Below are 21,577 nucleotides of genomic sequence, written 5' to 3'. Positions count from 1 at the left end.
ACAGGTCCAAGAAGAGGCCTGAAGTGCTCTGCATGGTGCCCTAATTAACCAACATGGCTTATCTCCCTGTCTGACCTTGTGAGATGCATAATTAAGTTTCCAAGCCTAGGGGTTTGCCTTTTCTGGGGCTTTTTCCACCTGTGTGATGTTTGTATAAATGCCACTCGAGTTCAGCTGGCAGCAGCATGGTGGCTCCCTTGGGGGACACAGGGATGGTGAGAAGCCTGTGGACTGGACAGGCAAGTGCTCCCCTGCTCAGGCATCTCTTCTGGGGCCCTGGGGGCCTGTGAGGCTTTGCACAAAGATGGGGAGCTTTTCCAAAGTCTTTGGCTTTTCTGAGAGGCTTTGGAGTGTGTTATATTTTAATGCCAGTAATTATCACAACTGAATCTTCAATTTCACGTGGCTTTTATTCTTAGCAAACAGGCAAGGGAAAAATAACCCAACATATTTCTGTTTAGATTATTTTTAAGGACTTTGAATGACCCACTCCACAGATTAGCTAATTGCAAGATAAGGGCTTTCCTATAATTAGAAAATGGCATTACTTAAAAGTCACAGAGTGCCTTTTAATATACCAGCAGAAATCTATAATTGTTTCTTTATTTTACAGAAAATTATGATGCCAGGCTTTCCAGAATAGACATTGCTAACACGCTGCGGGAACAAGTCCAGGACCTGTTCAATAAGAAATATGGTGAGAAAACAGGCTTGTTTTATTCCCCCCCTTACTCCCTCCTAATTTTTGCTCTTTATCTCTCCCCTCTGCTCCTTATTCCTTCTTGCCAGGTACTTTGTCTCATCTCCCCCTTGAGCTGCTGGTCCTTAGGAGGGCCAGGAGGGAATAGCGGATCTGGGATTTGGCGCTGTTTGCTGCAGGAGCTGTGGGAGCACAGGGAGTGGTGGTAGGTTGGGAAGGGAATAGGAACAGGCCATAGTGAGTGCTGGGGGACAGGAAGATGCTGCTCCTCCTGTTCCTAGAGCAGGGAAATTCTATTATCTCCATGTTGTGGTTTAGGTTAAACCTTCCTTCCGGGAAGGACCATTCTCCCCAGCTCTGGTGTAGAGCACATTCTGTAGAGCACATCCTGACTGGCCCAAGGCCTACTGCCTAAAAAATCTTCTGTTTAATTTATTCAAAAACTTGCTGTTGTTCAGGACCCCATCTAAAATCGTTCTTCTTCCAGGTTACATGATAGGGGAGGTTTACAATCTGACTGTAATCTGGAATACGTGTCCTCCAAAACCCAACAGCACCCAAGGAAGGACTCTGTTTCCTTTTAGCTGTTTGCTGAGGACAGAGCTGTTTTGTTGACCATATCCGTTGGAATCTAACATCCATCTTGCCATTTTACTCCTGAAAACTGAATTTCACAGGCAGGTCCCTTGACCTTAGTTTGCTTTAGGGCAAAGCTGGCCTTCGGGAGGACTTGCATTACCTTCTCCCCTTTCTCAAAACCTTCTTCTTCTGTGTTGCCCCACACATTGATGTCGCCAATGTACTGCAGTGTCAGTGATTGAAGAGATGGGGTCTCCATGGTTTGCATGCATGAAGCCAATTTATTGATTACAGAGCTCAATATATATACACCTTTTCAGCTATAGCTAAAATTAGCAACAATCACATTTCTTAGTAACATTGCTAAATCATAGCTTTGCACAAACCCGCACAGGCATGTATACAATCCTGCGTGATTTCCTTCAGACAAAGCATACCAAACACACCTTTGGTTCCTCCTTCAGGGTTCTGCCTTGACTTGGCAGGGCTTGTGGCCCACTAGACTTTGCACATCCACTTCAGTCACAAGTTGAGCAGTGCTCTGAGTCCTGCTGTCCGGCTGCATTCCCATACTGCAAGTGTTTTGGAGCCTCACCCTTTTCCAGTGCACTCTGGATCACTCCATGGCAAATGGTGAGGCTGTACTTCCACCCCTGGGGCAGTCATTTCCAGGTGTACTGGATGCCCCTCCAGGTGAAAGCAAACTGTAGCCTGCACTCTGCTGCCAGAGGAATGTAGAAAAAGACATTTGCAATGTCCGTGGTGGCACCACTTTGCTGCCCTCCTGTCACTGCAGAAACGGAGCTGGAATCTGCCCCTGCACATCTTGATGGAATCGGGATACACTGTGCAGCAGTGTCAGCTAAAGCCTTATGTGCTTGTGGGTCTGATGTGCCAAGGATCCACACAGTCCAAGAGATCCGACTGTCCCTTTTCTCCACCTGGCTGGAGGCAGGGCCCCTCTAGTTCAGCCCATAGTACTCCATGCTCACTGCTTGTAAATGTGAACTGGAGGTCCCTTCAAGAGGATTGGAAGCAACATCAACCCTCCTGTTGTCTCTGAGGACTTCCTCACTGGAGATTGGAGTGGCATTTAGCCTCGAGGAATTTCCTGTGGTGGTTGTTCTTCCTCTCAACTCTCATACCTGTGCTGCCAGGGCAGAGGTGGGTTTTCCATCCCCCTTCCTCATGTCCTCTCTGTGGCCATGCAGGAAAAACCACAGGTTACCTGGTGCTTTGTCCCCTCTGTCTCAAGCAGGGGCACTTGCTCCCAATAGCAGAGCCTCTGGTCCATGCTGCTGGGGCATGGGACATTTCCTCTTTCATTTGCTGGACTCTTTATATTCTGTCCACAGTCTTGGACAGTCTTTCCACAGCCAAGGCACAGGTAAATAGGGACAAAAAAGGATGATCTTCCTAGTGCCAGAGTTGGGTAGTCCCCTGAAGCAGTGTTTGTTCTCCTTTCATTGACATTAATGCCAATGAGTGGGCACACGACAGTGGTGTGCTTTGTACAAACTTCTGCCACGTGGATATCCTGGACCTCATCTGCATCTACTGGGGATTGCTCATTATTTGAATCCCTATAGATTGCCTCAAGCACAGATAGTTCTCTCAGGGACTGGATACCTTTCTCCATGATGTTCCACCTGCTTGGGTGCACTATTAGATCATCCTTGGGAGAATGTCTTTCCCTCACACTTGGCAGGAGCTGCCTCCAGAGTCTGAGAGTTCCTGTCCTCTCCCCAGTGCCCTTGTCAGTGCCCACATCCCAGGACAGGAATCCCAGTTGCTTGGCTTCACTTCCATCTAGTTCCACAGTGTGGGCTGTGATATCCCTGCACTGAAGCAGCTGGGTCACCACATGGCTGGTGGCTGAAATCTTTTTGCATGTATCACAGCTCACCCAGGAGTGGGATCGGTTGATTTTCTCTGGCCCTGCCTCTTCCTCCTGTTGTGAGGGCCCTTCTTCCTCTTCATCCCTCACTAAGTGAATTGGTTTGGTCTTGGATTTCTTCTTCCTTATAGGGGTGACTGCTAATGGCATAAGTGGTTCGTGTGGTTCAGGTGCAGTTTGAGTGGTCACAGTGCCTGCTGCTCTGCTGTCCTCCTCTTTTCCCAAGGGTGCTGTCTAGTGACAAGCAGTGTCTGAAAAACAGCCAGGGCCTAGCACACTGCAAGAAGTTGCTCCTCTCCAGAGGTGCCACAACACTCTTCTTGCAAATAGTCTGTCACTTCATCAGGGTCCTGTAGTTGTCCAAGGGTGAACTTCCAAACCACTGGAGCCAAGAATTTCCCTCAGACTTGGTCCATTTTCTACCACATTCCATGACTATCCATCCTTGGGGCAGATCTCTGAATAACTTCCTAGAAATCTCTTTCTTGATTCTAACCATGGTGTGGACCACGCTGAGGAGGCCTGGCAGACAGCAACAAGTGCATGGTTTCCTTAACATACAATTGTAACAGGCCTGAAGGAGAAAAAGGAGGTGGAAAGCTGGGGAGAATCGTCCTGCCCTGTTTCCCTCCACAGGTACAATTATTAATGAATTCCCAGAGGTAGCACTCGAGGTCAGGGCAGGGGAGCAACACTGAGCACATATCCCAAATGACCCTCATTGCCCTTGATGTTATCATGCTACAAACTGACACCCCTCAGTACAGCAATAAAGCAATCCTGACCCCTCTCCCTGCTCTGAAAAACAGCACCATGGGGAGCACATGGTTCATGTATGCGGGCATATACAGGATTAGGTGCCACAACCACGTGAACAAACCAAGCAAGGCTGTGACCAGTGGTTCTGTACCTAATAACCTCTGGGTCCTAGCCATACCCCCTTCAGCTTACTGCAAAAATTAACCCTGTCCTGGCCACAACCAGGACATGCCATGTTCTAGGCAGGGGTAAGACTTGTCCAGGTACTTGCAAGGAAATATGTAGCCTCAATCCTGCAGCCAGGCCTAAGAGAGGGAACATAACCTGTAGCATTATCTCCAAATAACGTCCCAAAGCAAAGAGCAGCAGCTTTCCATCCTTCCCACTACAGTGCATGGGCATCATCATGCAGGATGGTGCATCTCCTCGGCCCCATGAGCTCTGCTGCACACACGTGCCTGTATTTGGCCCCCTCCACTGTCTTCATGGAGGCAGCCTGAAAATGTTGGTCCTTGATCTAACCTTGACCTGGTGCCTCGAGCAGCCCGCCCACACTGTATTGTGCCTTGATAGGGCTGGGGAAAAATCCAGAGCTGCAACAGAAATGGCATCCCTGGCATCCTGCACACTCACTACTTAATTACCACTCCCTTCTCTCCTAGGTGAGGCCTTGGGGATTAAATACCCTGTGCAAGTGCCATACAAGCGCATTAAGAGCAACCCAGGGTCGGTGATTATAGAGGGGCTGCCTCCTGGGATCCCCTTCAGGAAGCCCTGCACCTTTGGCTCCCAAAACCTGGAGAGGATCCTGGCCGTCGCTGATAAAATCAAGTTCACGGTGACACGGTATGTGGTGAGAGGGGTCAGCCATCCCGTGCAGCCAGAGAGGGGGAGAGGAGGGAGCCCACCGAAATGCACTCCCTGCTCTGCAGCCCCATTGGGGCAGGTCTGTGAATGCCTCCAGTCCCCCAAGACAGCAATTGAGGTGGCAGCTAATGGTTCATCAGAAAGGAGGGGACCGTAAGACAGACAGTCCTGCTTTCTTCCCTCTGCTGCCTGAGGAGATGATGGGGAAGGCAGTGATAGGAGAAAAAGGTGCTTGGTGTGACTGATCTTCAGGCGGAGAAATCCCAGCTCCTTTTTTAGGAGGCATGAGGCAGGTTATTGCTAATGCAGGGCAGTGCTCAGAGACCTGCTGTGCTTTAGCACCCCCTGTTTGTGGCAGGGTCCTCTGCATTTCACAGCCAGAGGGGATGGACATGGGAAGGGAGGGGAAAGCACTTCCGCTGTGTATCACAGTAAGCCGAGTCAGGAAAGAAAGAGTGGCTCTGTCACCCTTTTGCTGGACCATGTTGTTTGTCTTCTTATCAATGCAGCATGAGGTGCGTCATGCTGCCCCGAGCAGGGACCTCATCCCCACAGAGCTCCTATTGGTCCCACGTGAATTGTGTGAAGGACAGGCTGATCCCCAGCCTTCCATGGGACATGGGAGGGTGTTCAGCCCAGGCATGCTTGCTTCCTGGTACCATTTCATTTAAAATCTCCTTTTTCCTTATTTTTCACAGGCCTTTTCAAGGACTCATCCCCAAACCAGGTAAGAGATGATGCCTTTTTGCCTAAGCAATGCATTGGCTAGCTGTTTAGTCGTGGTCAGGGAGTTGTAAACTGTGGATGGCAAGCAATAATTTTATCAGCTGGAGGAAGGTCGTTCTGATTTCACTTTCCTGGGCTTCCCACTTTGGTTTTGTTGTTTGGTGCATTTGTTGCCTGAGACAGCTGGCCTCAGCGTCACCCATCAGTACTGCTGCTGTTGCCTTGAAATGATGGCATTTTTCAAGAGCTAATCTAGGGCAGGGATCTGTTTTCTGTGTTTAAGAAATCACCCACTTTCTCAAGTGTTTTCTTAAAATAAATCTGTGTTGTAGTGAGCTGGTGGGTTGGGTAGCAAGAGGAGGTCGTGGTAAGGAGTGATTAACCACAAGGATCCGTGTTGGGCTGCAGTAGCATGGCAGTGAAGGTCCACTCCAGCTCGTGAACATTCCACGGGCAGATATACCAGGGAAGACATGGCAGAGGAGAGGACAGGGTGTCCAGGGTGAGCTCCATACACAGCTGCTCAAGTCATCATCCCAGAGCAGTGTCCCTCACCGTGAGTCCCTGCAGTAGCTGTCTCTCATTTCTTGGCTGCTGAAAAGAGAGCTGCTGTCAGAAACGTGGGTAAAAACCTGTCTCGGTTTTAAATGTCTGTAATTACAACTGTTGGAAGAGCACAGATGGGTGCAAAGAACCTTGTCATCTTTATTCATGGCTTCCCATTTCCTTGGCCAGCCTCCATGGCAATGGCACAGTTTAGGAAAGACAAATATGACAGACAGGAAAACATTTATATGCCCTTATTTGGAATAGCAGGAAGGTGTTAGAACTCCAACAAAAGGTGAGCTGTCAGTAAAATTTCGGCATGGTCCATGTGTTCACTTCTAGGAGAATTCAGACATGGTCCATGTGTTCACTTCTGTGTCCCTGTGTAGGGCCCAAGCCAATGACAGAGAGGTCCCCCAAGACCTTAGATTTGTGTCTTTTGGTCCTAAGCAGCAATGTGCCATTTGGCATCAGCTGGACCTAAAATGAGCCCTCACTGAAGCACAAGTTTTGCAGAACTCTAGTTTTCCACGGAATTACATGGCTGTGTGTACACTCCTCCAGCCACATCTTGTCTTTCCATTCCCCACTCTAAATGGTATAATTACTTTAAGAGACCTTGATCTGACACAAATCACACCATGAACAAAGGAGCACATCAGAAGGCAAATACTTCATGCTGCTACCTGGCTGGGAGGCACAGCCTGAGAAATAGAGATGTAGAGGAGATTGATTTTCTTTTCAATGCGCTACATTTTTTCCCTCCTTCTCCAGCTGAATGCTCCCCTCGCAGCCCGGCCTTCTAGCACAAAGCCCAAGACACATTTCACGTGTATTTCAGTAGAGTGGGCTCAGCAGGTCACAGCATCCCTGCCAGGCTGGGTGCTTCGCTCCCCCTCCTCCCACTGAGGTTTTAAATAAGAGCAGATACAGGTGAGGGATTTTTCTTACTTGACGTCTCAATTTGTCGTAGACAATTTCCCATATTTGCCAAGTCTTCAGAGACAGTGTCAGGACCCATAAGTATTTCCTAGTAGTCAGATTACCACTGGAATGTCTCTTCCAGAAAAGAGCTGATTGTATTTTGCCCCTCCCTAATCCCCATGGGCAGCAATTAACCCATTGTTTGCTTTCCCACCCCACCACTGTGAAGTGGTTGATGGCAATACAGTGATGCAGTCACTGCCTTGACTTTGGTTGCTTTTCATCTGCCTTAACAAAATGAATGATTTCCAGCTAGCCACAGGTCACTAAAAATTTAAATTAAAAGAGTCTTCTTTTTACCTCAACATTGTGTAGTAAAGCCCTGTCATGTTAAATAAAGAGCAGCAGCATGCTTGGCATTAAAATAAAGTCAATGAAAATCACTTTTATTTCATAGAGGAGGGTTAAATGAAAGCAGTAGTTGCTCCCAAGTATGGCATTGCAGAGGTCTCTAAAAGCTGGAAAACTCAGGAGGTAACATCATAAATGTAAGGGAGGCTAATGGGTTTTGTGGATCATTTTAGCTAAAATATTACAAGAAGATTGCACGTGTTTAAAAAAGGGAAATTTAATGTAATTCTAAAAAAAAAAAAAAATCACTTTGGAGTGATTTTAGTTGCCTTTAGGTTAAACCTTTAACCTTTTAAGTTAAACCTTCATGGGGTTTCATATGCTTTAAAGTTGTGCACCTCCTACATTGCAAAGAGCATTCCCAGTAACTGCAGGAGCACAGATCTCTTTGTTTTGGGGACACCCATTTTTTAAGTGTAACAGAAACAGGTAAAAGGATTTCAATATAATCTGAACATCTCACGTGCTTTTTTCTCAAGATAATCTGTATGTTGAGATGGTATTTTTCCTGGAATGGGAGGTGGGGGAGTTGCTAGTGCAGAAGCAGCTGGGGGCTGTGTGCCTGCAGGGATGCTGTTTGCAGAAGGTAGATTTTGCAGGGAATGAGGCTCTTTTTGAGGAAAAAAAAAATCCTTCTGCAGTGTAATTTTGCAGCCTCTCAAAGGTGGGAGGATGGCCCTGAGGCCACCAGTGCCAGCACTTCACCTGCATGCCTTCCCCAGGCCCTTTAACCCAGGAGCACAACCCTCCTGGCATTCAGAAGTTTTCCTTTTGATTTCCAGTGCCTCTTCTCCACGCTGTTGGTCTCCGCTCTGCAAAAGACACCTTCAAAACCCCTTTTTGAAAGCAGCAGGGTCTTTCAGCATTAAACAGGAGTGAGCGAGCAGGGGTGAAGCTCTAGTGCTATGAACACTACACTTCTCCTTTTGTTTTTTCTTTCCTGAGGCACAGATACAAAACTGGCTTAATACGAGTCTTTGGAAAATACTATCAGGCATAAGTAATCTAGCACACACACACAAAATCTTTCTGTATGTTAATTTTTATGTGCTTTGATTGAAAATGTAGACCAGCTCCATCTGTCCTATTCCCCAAGCTCCCTACCACCATGATAGATTATTTTCCATATTCCAATTAATAAAGTAGGGCAGGCAGTGTTATTTAATTAAAAAACCCACACATCCAGGCATCCTTTATATATATATATACTTTTTTTTTTTTTAATCACAAGAGCACAATCCTCCTCAAGACTTTGATGAGATGTGCCTCGCATTGGAAACTCCTAGCAAGAAAAATAGAAAAGAGGAAAGCTGTGGTGAGGGCTGAGCACATCTTGCTCCATCACCAGGTTGCTTTTCAAGGTCCATATCCATCTGCCTTCACCCCCCAACCCTTTTTAACCCACCAGTCAGGCCCTGGGTGATTATTTTTGAGTATTCAACTGGTCACTCTTTCTAGTCTAAGGAGAAAAATCAGGCAGGTCAAATATATATGTGTGTGTGTGTGTGTGTATAAAAACACATATTTTTATATATGGATAATTATGAGGGTTAAAATAGCTGTGAATAGCTGTGGAGCTTCAAAGCCTGTTTATAAGCATGTTCGTGATTCCAATCACCTTTTTCTTTCCCTAGCTTTGGTCTCCTTTTCCCATTTGCCTCTGTGTGTGGCATCCTTGCTCATCCAAGCCCTCGTGTTCACTTTGCTCTTTCCTTCCTCCTGCTCTCCACCACCCTCGTGTCCTGTTGTGTCCTTCAGAGACCCCAAGCCCCCTCGTTTTTCAGGGTGCTTATCAAACAGTGAGAGGGGTGCCATCCCATCCTGGCTGTAGTGCAGCACGTTGGGATGCACCCCATTCCTTGCAGGACAGTTGCCTTGAACCTGGTGGGATGCTTCCTATGCTTAAGGCTGAATGCCACGTTTGAGTTAGCAGGGCAAGAAATTTTAATTACCTTTCTTACGGTGATTTCATAACATCACCTTGAAATGCTGCAAAAGCCTTTGAGTTGCTGCCAACCGAAGGAAATGCCATGCTGCCTCTTCTAAACCAGTTCTGAGCCACGTTGGAAAGATCCTGCCATATGTTGCTCTCCCTTGCTGCCTGCAGTCTGCTTGTGCTCCTGCCTGCATTCCTCCTTGACAGAAGCCATGCCAAGACCTTGCTCCCTCTTGGCTTGGGCTCTAGCTTGGCTTTCCCAGCACCAGCATGACCCATCTGTATCTCTTCCCCTTTGCAGAAGCATTTAGTGCAGTGTTGCCCACAGGGTGTCACCAGCGATTTAGGGGACTAAGCTGCAGAGATCATCTCCTATTTTGGGGTGGGATCCTGCAGCATGGCAGTTAGCGGCACTGCTGGAACTACTGATGGCAGAATTTGTCTTTCTGCAGCTCAGGGGTGAAGAGCCCCGGCGCATGTGGGTCTACACCCAAATCTCAGTGCCTGCAGCTGTCCTGGGCAGAACCACATGTTTTTTCTGTTCCTTTGTGCCCCTGAACTGAAGGGCTCTCCTCCCACGTGCAGGGCGTCAGCAGAGCTCTGTGCTGCAGTGGCTGCTTTCCTGAGCCTGCTTGAAATGGGGAACACGTATTTTTGAGCTAGGTGTTTGGAGCTACTTCAGGTTGCTTATGCCTCTGCTTAGGAAATTTGGACACATGCTCCTGCTGTCTCCCAAATCCCCTTCAGTTTGCCAGTGTCAGCTCACTGCAGTTTGGCATCAAGAGCCTCCCCTCTGGGCCCCTTCCTTGCCCTGGTACTGCAGCCCTGACCTCCCCAGCAGCTCTCCCTGTGGCTGTGACTTCAGCAGGATGAGCCGCTTCGTTCCTCCTTTTGCCCATTATGCAAATCCTGGCCATAGTCCCATCCCTGCTTGTTTTCCCACAGGAAGTTAATTTCTTTTTATGTCACTCATCACTCTGGAGTCAGTGGCAAGCACCAGCCTCTCCTTAGGGACTCCTTTTTCTCCCGATTCTCCTGTTGATGCAGAATTGACACGATTTCCCATTTGCTTTTCATCTGCTTTAACCTCAGATTTTTTTTTTTTTTCTCCTCTGGCACTGGAACAGCTGTGCAACACAGCTGCCGCTGCTCTGGCACATGCCATAAATGCTGCCATTTGGCCATGCATCCTTATGCACAAGTGGACCTTGAGCTGCTCAGGAGAGTGGCATAGCTAAAGGGATGCTTGCAGGCTTAAGCACATTCTAGCAAAGCAAGTATGAGGTGGAGAGCCCAGCTCACCAGTAAATTATTACCTACCCAGCAGTTATTAGCTACCAAAATGTCTCTGTGCCAAGGGACCAGAGGAATTTTAATCCTGGGTTTTGCTTTTGTTTGTGACCAAGAAACCAAGCTGCAGCACTCATGGATCTCTTTTTCTTTCTCTTTTTTTTTTTTTTTTTGTCTTCCATTAACCTGTGCTGTAGCCCCTAGACGGATAACATCTTTGGAAAAAGCCTATGCTGCTTTGAATGGTACGTAGCTCAGTTGATGCATCGTAGGTGGTAGCAGACAAGACATGCACTTGTGATTTAATATGGGAATGAAAATGTCTAAACCCTCCCACCAAATTTCAGGTATTGTTTTTTCCCCGCTGCTCTGTTTCCCTGTGATATCCACAAGTGAATGATACAGTGTTTTATTGTTGTTATTAATCCTTTCTGCATTTCTAAGCACCATTGCTATAGTCCCTGAACATTGATGCCATCACTCCAGCCAAACGAACCTGCCATGTTCTTCTCATCCTTCATCCATGTGTCCCAGCAATTAATTTCTTACAAATCCACTTGCCTTTCATAAGGAGAGTTTCCATTTTGGGTTTTTTGGTTTTTTTTTGCTTTGCTTTAACGCATACTCTGGGTCAGGGTTGGTGTGTAGCCATGAAGGCTCCAGGGATGTAAGATACAGACTGATGTACAGGAGTAAGGAAGAGCTCACCTGCCTGTGCCTGTGGCAGGGCACAGCACAGCTACAGCAGATCCAGCCTTAGTGCCATCCCCTGGCAGTTTGGCTGTGGGTCTAGGCGTTAACTGCTGCTCCCACAAGTTTATAGCTCTGCTTTGAATTTATAAATTCAAACTGCATTTAAACCTGAGTTACTGCAGAATAGCCTCAGTAAAGTCAGCATGTTTATTCCAGATTTACACAGGGGTATGACTGAATTGCAGCCATGGAAGGTGGAAGGGGAAAGAATCCTCTTAGGATTCAGGGTCAGATCCCAGGCTGCTGTAAGGAGCCTGCCCTCAGCCTGCTGGCTGAGTATCTCTTTGATGAGTCTGGGATCGCCTGCAGAAGGAATCTGAGCCATATTCTCAGTGGGATGTGTTGGGCAGTGACAGTTTTCCTGATGGAAAGGGCTTTGCAACAAGTCTTTGGGTAACAGGAGGTTGTTACTCCATGAGCTGTGGCTGAGCAGAGGACAGGCATCCCCTTGAGCAGCGTTTGAAGGTACAGGTGGTGGCATGGGAAGGAAGAAGGCTCCATTGGGTATCCTGCCCAACTATGCTGTGGCTTCACCACTAAGATCAAGGTTCTGCACATGACACCGTGAACACAGACAGAACCATTATTTACCTTGGGATACCTTGGATTTGGTTTTGTGGGGGGGGGTTGAGTCATTAGAAGTATAAGCAGTGGTTTGGATTCTATTGCCCAACAGCAGACACCTAAACCTCAGCTTTAATAATTACTAAAAGTAGCTTGGTGTCTCTCAAAGAAATGTTAAGCTCTGACAAGTCCTATAGAAGAAAAGCAAGTGGTGCTTTAAAAATGTGACCAGTTTTATGTAAACATCTGTGGAGTGCAGAGGTGCTGACTTCAGGCAAGCAGAATTGAGGAGAAAAGTTCATCAACTAGCTACTATTTTAATTTAAAAAAAAAAAAAAAAAAAGAAGAAAAAAAAAAAGATAACACAGACCTGAAGCCAACAGCATGGATAAACCTGCTTTATGGGAAGGACTCGGCGCATTTCAGGAGCACTCTAGTGGCTTCCTTGATTTACTCTTTCCTTCAATTTACTCCTTGAATTGATAAATTCCCAAACCCTAATGGGTAGTCAAAGGGAGATGGAGATCCCTCGTGCCTGGGCACGGAGGGGTAAGTCCCTGGGAAGCAGTGCCAGTGGCCGGAGGCTCCTCTTTGGCTTCGCTGTTATGCATGCTCAGTTCCAGGATTTTCGTGACATTTGTTTGTGTCCTTGAATGGCAATTTGGGAGTAGTGCCCACCTCAAGGTGGAAAAAACAAGATCTCTTGGGATCTCGCTTCTTGCTCTCGGGTCACTTGGGGCATGAGCAGAAAGGAAAGAGCTGCTGTGTTTTTCAGTCCCAGAGGATTAAATGAGTGAGAACACTGAATTTTGGTGTGTCTTTGTCTGCTACCATCTACATCATACGGGTACGTATATACAGCCCAGAAACTGAGCACTGGTGACAAGGAAGTCACAGAGGGAGCCCACAGGGCTGTCCCCTCTGGTCCACCATGACCTCCAGAGTGGCACCACAAGGCATGACTTAGATATCTTCATCTACTGTATTTATGTTTTGCTCCATGCCATTCAAGCTGCTTTGTTGCCATTTCTGGATTTGAAACACAACTTGCCCCTGAGCTCTCTTTGCAGAAAGTTCTTGGGGTTTTTTTGGTTGGTTGGGTTTTTTTTGTGTGTGTGTATAATATCCAGGCAAAGCAATTGTTTTCCAGGTGGAGAAGAGGCTTTTTTGAGGCTGTACCCTGCAGTAGCAGGGTGCAGAGGTTTGAGGTTGCCAGCTTCTCTCCAGCACCCACAGCAGCAGAGTAGGATGTGGGATTAGGGGTCTTTCTGCCTGGAGTGCTGAGCACTGAAATCAGACCCATGCAGGGGGCAGGGACATGCAGTGGATTTTCACCTTACATTTAAAACAGAATTTCCAGCCACGTGTTTACTTGAAACCAAACCAAAAATCATATGATTGCTCAAAATAATAAATGAATCATAATCATGTGATTGCTCAAAATGAAACTAAACAGCTGCAGGCTGGGGGCAGAGGATGCCTTGATCCCTCATGCCAAGGTTTGCAGGGATCACCCTGATGCTGTGAAAACCCACCATGAATAGCCATCTGCTCCTGGGAGACCCCACCTGAAGCACTGCATCTGGCTGAGGCCTCCAACACAAGAAAGACCTGAACCTGTTGGAATGAGTCCAAAGGAGGCTACAAACTTACCCAAGAGCTGGAGCACTGCTGCTCTGGGGGCAGGCTGGGACAGCTGGAGGTGTTCACCTGAATGCTCTAGGGAGACCTTAGAGCCCCTTCCTAAAGAGGAAAGAGCCTAAAGAGGATCCAAGAGAGCTGGAAAGGGACTTTGAACAAGAGCCAGGAGTGAAAGGGCAAAGGGAATGGCTTCACACTGACAAAGGGCAGGGTTAGATGAGATATTGGGAAGAATTTCTTCCCTGTGAGAGTGGAGAGGCCCTGGCACAGGATGCCTAGAGAAACTGGGGCTACCCCATCCCTGGAAGTGTTCAAGGCCAGGTTGGACAGGGCTTGGAGCAACCTGGTCTAGTGGCAGGTGTCCCTGCCCATGGCAGGAAGTTGGAACTGGATGGTCTTAGAAGGTCTTTTTCAACCCAAACCATTCAGTGATTCCATTATTTTTACCCAGTGGCTTGCCAGCCTGGGTGACGGTGCCTGCCTTGGCTGCAGTGAGGATCTCTTTTGGGAGGGGAGAAGGTGGGGAGTCCACCCCACTGAGAGCTGGTCCTGCATTGTGCATCCCAGCTTGCTGAGAGCTGGAGGGGTGACCACAGCAAGAGGCGGATGAGGTGTGTTCACTTGGTACTTTATACCTGTGGGGGAAAAAAGGCATTGAAAGGGACAGGTTAGGGTTAGGGTCATTTGACCATAGGTCAAGGGTTAGGGTCATGACCCCAGTCATTTCTCCTGAAGCCTCCTGAGGATGCTAAAGAGCTGAGTGTAAAAATCTACTGACTTAGGCACATCATTTGAAATTACAGAATGAAAGGGAAACTGTTTAGCACAATGAGGATAATTAAAAAAGCTAGTAAAGCCAAGCTGATTATATGGCATATTATAAAACAATACTTCACTTAGGAGCTTAGCCAAAAGTGCTCTCTCATTCCTTGATGTCACTTGTGGGAGCATTCATGGCACTGAGGGCTTGAGTCTTCCTTGCTTTGCATTTTTTTCTAGTCATTTACAGCCCCGCAAAGTAGATATAAAATGCTTTTAGCTGTGGCAGCACATGGCAAATGGAGACCTGGCAGCGTTTTAGAGCTGCTTTGCACAGCTCTGAAAGGTGTCACAGGGTGCAGGCACAGAGCAGCACCTCTGAGGTGTCCCCAGCCCAGTGTCCCCAGCCCATGCAGGGGCAGAGGGACAGGGATATTGTCCTGCATTATGTCAGTGAGATTGGTTTTCCAGGGGCTCAGAAGGAAACAAGTTAAGTTCACCCCTGTTCTTTCTTGCTTTTGCAGATGAAGACGATGCCAACAGGCTTGGAGAGAAGGTGATTCTCCGAGAGCAAGTGAAAGAGCTTTTCAATGAAAAATACGGTGAGTCTCTGCTTGCACACATCATAGGGTGAGGTTGGTTTTGCTGAGAGCAGCCACAGTTAAAATTGTTTCCACAAAGGCCTCTACTTGTAGCCCAAGCACATGGCAGCTGCTGCAGCACAGATATTGTCCTGCTGCTCCATGTTACAGCCTGTCCCAAGGGATGTCCCTGTGTCTCACTCTTGGCAGGTTTGGGACCGTTACCTTCTTTGTTGACAGCTCATCCTCGGAGAGGGGAAGGGCTATGGCAAAATGCAGTACGGAAGCAGGATTTGTTCAGTCTGATGTCAGCCTTTGATGGGACAAACTCTCTGGAGGAAAGTTAGAAATGTGGCTGTGTGGCCACTAACAGCTTCAGGTTTTGGGGCTGCAGAGATGCAAGGTGGGACCAGGCTCTTGCAGTCAGAAACAGTGTGCAGGAGTGAGGGATGTTCTCTGCTCCCCAGTGAGCAGGAAATGAAGGGGTACCCAGAGAGGTGAGCAGCAGGTTTAATTTTACAGAAGGAAGGGCTTTTAGTGCAGCAAGGAATTAAATTGAGGTGTATCGCTGCCATAGGATGTTGTGGAGGCCAAAGAGACAAATTGGTTCAAGAAATGGGCAGGAGTGATGTGATGTGATGTGATGTGATGTGATGTGATGTGTGATGTGATGATGAGAATGGGTTTGATATCCACCCCAATGACTCCCAGACCTGCTGATGTACAGAGGAAATGGGCAAATCTCTTCCATTTCCCCTCTGTCCTGGGCTGTCTTGCATGCTGCTGCTGCTGCTGCTGGTCCAGCCATGGGCTTGGGCAAGTGTGGCAGTGTGTGTGTTCTGAACTCACCTGAGGCTCCTCACAGAATTCTACATGGGGAATAACAGAGCAGACAATAAATTGGGCAGGTGCATGAAAAATGGCTGGGGAGGCTGTGACTGCAGCAAAAGCTGGGCATCACAGCAGCCATGGCATCCCGAAGTCCCCCAGGGCTCTTGATCCTTCAGCTGGTTGGTTCTGGAGCCCTGTAGGGTAAAGCTGTTGCGCTGTCCTCTGTTCTGCCTTTACAGGAGAGGCTCTGGGCTTGAACCGGCCTGTCATGGTGCCCTATAAACTCATCAGGGACAGTCCTGACTCTGTGGAGGTTACTGGGCTGCCGGACGATATCCCTTTCCGAAATCCCAATACCTATGACATCCATCGGCTGGAGAAGATCCTGAAGGCACGGGAGAGCATCCGAATAGTGGTTATAAACCAGCTCCAGTAAGTTTTCCCAGCCTTGTGATGGGGGAGGTTTCTGTCTGTTAAGTGTTGTCCTCACCTCTTCAGCCATAAGCAGAGCAACTCACCATGAGGCCACCGGAGCCGCCACGTATCTGTGGAGGACCTGCTCCATCCCTGGCATCCACTGTCCGGTGCTGCGGGGAGGTACTTGCCCATGGGTGGGCACAGTGAGGGGTTAGCAGGGCTGATTTGTCCCCCCTTTCTTGTGCAGTTTGGGATGATGATGCTGGGAAGGGTCGTGACATGGGAGCTGGTAACTCAGAGACCCGGTTGAGTTCTTTCAGGTTCCTTCTCTCCAGGGTGCACTGGGGTTGCTCCAAGACCCTCTCCACACAGAGGGGTGTTGGAGGAGTCAGTTCAGGGTCAGGGTCAGGGTCTGGGCTGTGTCCCAGCACAGGGGGAAACAACTGACTCATTCCTTGTCTCTTCCCCAGGCCATTTGCTGAAATCTGCACCGAGGCCAAACAAACAGGTAAGGGAAGGGCTAGGTAGGACATAACTGTGGCTTTCCTGGCACTGTGGGAGAGAAAATGGATGGGAGTTGTGAGGTGGCATTTGAACCTCCCACATCCCCTGGGCAGGATGGGGAGACGGTCCTACCTACAAAAAGTTAGGCTCAGCATTTGTTCCAGACTACACTATCCTCTTGGAGGATTCCCCTTCCATGAGCTGTGGGAAGACTGGGCTGTTTGGCTCAAACTTCCAGCATGTTCTGGAGGATATGATTATCCCTCTGCCATTAGCAATTTACTCACCATGAGCAATTTATTCCCTGGTTAAAGACCTTAATTTGAGCCATTGTTTAGCAGTTGAATTTCTAATGCAGCAAGGTTTCTGTCATCACCGGGAATGTGTTTCTCTCTGTCCCATCATCCCAATAGATCTCAGGCAGTTTTAATCAAATGTGTCAGAATTAGCAGTCCTAGAGATAACTGCAATCCTGTAAGTCTTATGTAAGGAGGTGGATGAATAGAGAAGGGAGATCTGGCAAGCAGGAGCATGCCTGCAGTGTGAGGAAGGCTGACAGCTCTGTGGCAGCACAGCAGATCCCTGCAGGGGGATGCTCTGTGGAAGGCCAGGTCAGAGTGACAAGACGAGTCCCTACATTTAGGGAGCACTCTCAGGGCTCAGACACCTCATGCCTTCCCTCTCTCCTTGCAGAGAAAGACATCAGTGTTCCCAAACGGAAGCGGAAGAGGATCTCCGAAGGGAACTCGGTATCTTCCTCTTCCTCTTCTTCCTCTTCCTCTTCTTCCAATATGGAGTCTACATCATCAACAAATCAGATCTCGCTTGTGGTAAAGCCTTCCAGATATTAGGGGGGTTACTGCCTACCTATCTTTCTGCTTCAGGATGCTGCTCTCTGTTCTCCTCGAGCTGTCACCACCTCCCTCTACCTGACAAACACTGTAAAATATGATGTAAAATGGCACAAGCAGGTTTGGCGAAGGAGGGGACACACCTGTGGGGCTGTCTTTTTCTGCAGGGTTTGTCTGGGGGAGGTCAGCAGAGCGAAGTGACACGCCCTGGGGCTCTCCTGCGTTCCTGCAGTGTGCCTCATGGGTGGTCAGCTTTAGTGGGTGCTGCCTATGAGACAGGCTCAAGCAAATCCCTCCATCCCAGTGGGTAAAAACACGAGTGCTGGCGACATCACCTCAGGTCTGTGGTGCCTCTCAGCAGAACCCCGTCGTTCCCCAGGGTCCAAGCTGTGCTGGGTGTAAGTTTGGCTCGGTTCTGAGAGCAGTGCAGAGCTCTAGAATGCCACAAAGTGAGAAAAATATGAGATAAAGTGAGGAGGATGCATACAACTGCACTCCTTCAGGGCTTGGCTTCAGTTGTGGATGATACCAAATAAAACTCCCCCAAAAAATGCACAAGAGAAATATAACCTTAAAAGGGTTTTTGTCAAGTTTGCTAGTGGTGTTTTGGTTTGGGGTTGGTTCTTTTCTCTTACTAGGAAAGTGGGAGCAACAGCCAATTGTTGGAACATGTCAGAGATTTGATGTATGCATGGTTTAGTGTTGTGTCCTAACGGAGACTTTTGCCTTCTTTTTCTCTTCCTCTCTTTCAGCAATGGCCCATGAACATGTACATGTTAGACTATGGTGGTCTAAACGTCCAGATCCCAGGACCTATTAACTATTAGACCTCAATATCAAATAAGAACCTCAAATGAAAGAAAAAATAAATAAATGTAATTTATGTAAAAAGTGTATATTCCAATATGTATCGATGCCTTTTAGTTTTTCCAATGATTTTTACACTATATTCCTGCCATCAAGGCCTTTTTAAATAAAAATAAAAAGTGTTGCCTTGCTCTTAAAAGTACTTATTTTATTACATATAGTATTGATAAATAAGATTTATAGGTAAGAATAAGGGCAGAAGGGCACCCCTGGGACAGACCTTGTTGGGCTTTGGCTGCTCAGTAAATCCTTAGTGTCACCAGTGGCTGATGCCAAGAGGTCTGAAATGTTTTGATGCTTCATTTAATTTAGCTCAAAGGTGTAAAAATTTATGTGCAGAGCTGCCAGAGGAGTGGTACTGAAGCAAGCATGAGTCCCCAGCATCAGTCACCTTCACCCATGAGTTCTGTTGGCTCCAAAGCCAAAGTGCTTTTGGATTAAGGGGGAAGGAGGTTTCAGGCCCCCCAAGAGGTGAGATTCCCCCCAGGCCCTCCCGTGTCGAGCCTCCTGCCATCCCAGACTTGGAAAGGCACAGAAAGATTAGATTGCATGCGTTTTACTGGCATCTGAACCAGGAACAATTTTCAGCCACTGAAGTCCTTCACCATTTATGGTTTTATGATTATCATTCTGTGATTTTATGGGAGGCTCTGATGCCTTTTGGGGGAGGAAGTTCCCACAACCGAATTGTGGAATTGTTTAATTTGAAAAAGATCTGTAAGACTGAGTCCAACTGTTAACCCAGCACTGCCATGTTCACCACTAAACCACATGCCTGAGGACCACATCCACATGTTTCTGGAATGGGGGCAGGGTGATGGTGGTGCTTGCACTTTCCTGGACAGTGTATTTCAATGCCTGACCTCCCTTTTGTCGAAGACATTTTCCCTGATACCAAATCTAAACATCCCCTGGCAAAACTTGAGGCCATTTCCTCTTGTTCTATCACTTGTTACCTGCAAGAAGAGACCTCTGCCTGCCTGGCCACAACATCCTTTCAGGCAGTTGTAAGCAAGAAGGTCCCCCCTGAGCCTCCTGTTCTGCAGGCTGCTCACTTTGATGCTACAGAGGTTGTGTAACACTGGACCACTGCAAGTGGCAATGCTGGATGCATCCAGGGGTGCCCCTAGACTCCTCCATGTGCCCTGGACTAGTTTGCCCCGTGTAATAAACAAACCAATAAACTGAGGGATGTAATTTGAAATTCCTGCCCTTAGATTTCCATTCCATTCCTGGAGTTTGGCAGCAGAAGCAAATGGCCACGACTGCTGTCACTTTCCACTGCATGTGTTTAACTTGTGCTTTGTGCCGGCTGAGAGCCGTGCACGGGTGAGACACGGTGGGAACTCATGTCAGTGGAAGAAACCAAGAAGAAGAAACATCCTGGCTTGGTGTGTAGGTAAATGCAGCCCAGCAGGAGCCACCAGTGAAGACAGAGCCCTGGGGTTTCTGGCTTTGGAGTCATTACAAACAGTGATAGATGGCATCACTGTGAGGTGACTATTGCTGTGTCCCTCCAGGACTGCGGGATGGGTCACCACAGGCTTGTCACAGCAAACCCACCCCAACAACAGTAGCTGTGTCTGCTGGTGGGCAGATGGTGGCAGACAGGATCAAAGTCACTCCTGATGGTTTTTCTGAGTAGAATCTGCTGCTTTATTTGTTTCACATGTTTTTGCTCTGCTTGAGTCTGTCTCTTCAGGCCACGAGAAGGCTTTGGACAGTGCACAGAAGTGTTATTTGATGGTGAGTAGACGTGTTTCGAGGCAGCTGCAGTTTCCTGGATCTGGACTTGAATTTGCTCTGGAGTTAGATGTAAATGATCACATGAGATAACAAAATCCCAAGTAAATGTAGGATATGGCACAAAAGTGGCCAAGTCTGTATCAGTGACCGCAGTTAGAAACAGTTTAACATCTGAGCAGTTGGCATCAAAATCTGAGTCAGTCTTGTTTCTGCCTGGTGCTCAAACCTGTGGCATCTTCAATTGAGAAACATGGTTCAGAAATAAAACTTCATTTTCTCTTCCCAAATGTCTGAAAGGGGCTTATTTGCAGGTTATACACCACCAAGTAGATGTCTCATAAAATGGACACACTTAGTAATTTTTTGTGTGTGTTAAGGACATAAAAGACCTTAAGACAACAAGACTTTTATGTCCTTAACACACAAAAAAAGGGCATTAGCTTGGTTTAGTAATGGTTTAGTAGTTAGGGATGTTGGAGGCTGCTGATGGAGGCTCTGGCAGGGTGGGGGCTGGAGTGCTGCACCCACACGGGCCCTGATGATGCTGCCAAAAGGCAGAGGTGAATGCAAGCTGTGGGGTTAAACGAGGGCATGGCAACTGTGCAGGGAGTGATGATTTCGTTCAGAGAGCTGAATGTAATCACAAAGGCTGTAAAGGATGGGGGGTATGGAAACTGAGCAAGGAGACTCTTCCCCTCACCAGCATCCCCAGATCCTGGTGGGTGAGATGGGGCAGGGGGAGGCTGGCTGTGCCGCTATGGCATGGGCTGAGTCAAAACACTGCGCTCAGGTGTTCTTCCTTAGGTTTCATAATCTATGATACGGAGCTCTGCATGCCCCTGAGCCCCACTCACTAAAGGGCAGCTTTAGTGCCCTGCTCCATCTGCTTAGCTGGGAAGCTCTGCATCCACCTGGCTCCTCCAGGGCCCCTGGCTGGGTCTGGACACTGCTGGGTTCTGGTGGCAGATACATTTTGAGCAGTGAATAGCAGTAATTCCTGCTGTAATTTTGAGGAGTTTCAGGGCCACAACTTCCATTTTCTGTGGCTGGGGTGGGAAACTCCTGCCCTGGTGCCTATGCTTGCTTGTTGTTGGAAATGATAGAACTTTCCTAACTATTAACTTTAATTAGTTGTTTTAATTAATTGAGAGCAGTGCCCACTTTTAGCCAGCACTAATTAAGTTTCCTTACAGGCTCTTATGGTTACTTTGATCATTAAATCACTGAAACATTAAGTTTACTAAAACTAACCTTGACAAGTTTCAATAAACAAAGCCAAAGGGAGTTGAAGATTGGACACATAGGATCTTAAATTTATAACCCTTCTAGGACGTTGGAGTAACCAGAAGATACAGAAGTGATTAAGGCCTGGAAAGCTGGACACCCCCCATCTGAGAGAAAGATGATAAGAGGACTAAAGAATGTGCA

General features: G+C 47.7%; 1 protein-coding gene across 8 annotated transcripts in view; it reads left to right on the top strand.

The window, feature by feature from the left end:
* Positions 1-18,494, top strand: part of GTF2IRD1 (GTF2I repeat domain containing 1) — a 70,262-nt gene extending 51,768 nt beyond the window's left edge. For 6 of the 8 annotated variants that reach the window (XM_066202138.1, XM_066202137.1, XM_066202135.1 and 3 more), the window contains 9 exons: positions 614-697; positions 4,598-4,781; positions 5,501-5,529; positions 10,833-10,880; positions 14,877-14,954; positions 16,004-16,196; positions 16,652-16,689; positions 17,379-17,515; positions 18,289-18,494. In XM_066202138.1, the coding sequence (XP_066058235.1) occupies positions 614-697; positions 4,598-4,781; positions 5,501-5,529; positions 10,833-10,880; positions 14,877-14,954; positions 16,004-16,196; positions 16,652-16,689; positions 17,379-17,515; positions 18,289-18,363 (866 nt within the window). In that variant the 3' untranslated portion in view covers positions 18,364-18,494. The remainder of the gene's footprint in view (positions 1-613; positions 698-4,597; positions 4,782-5,500; positions 5,530-10,832; positions 10,881-14,876; positions 14,955-16,003; positions 16,197-16,651; positions 16,690-17,378; positions 17,516-18,288) is intronic. The other 2 variants (XM_066202134.1, XM_066202133.1) reach the window with 2 other exon arrangements.
* Positions 18,495-21,577: the final 3,083 nt, after the last annotated feature.

This window comes from Chamaea fasciata, unplaced genomic scaffold, assembly GCF_029207755.1.
Source record: "Chamaea fasciata isolate MVZ Bird 193981 ecotype frontalis unplaced genomic scaffold, bChaFas1.0.hap1 SCAF_21, whole genome shotgun sequence".
Lineage (NCBI taxonomy): Eukaryota > Metazoa > Chordata > Aves > Passeriformes > Sylviidae > Chamaea > Chamaea fasciata.
This window is presented reverse-complemented; position numbering and strand designations above follow the sequence as displayed.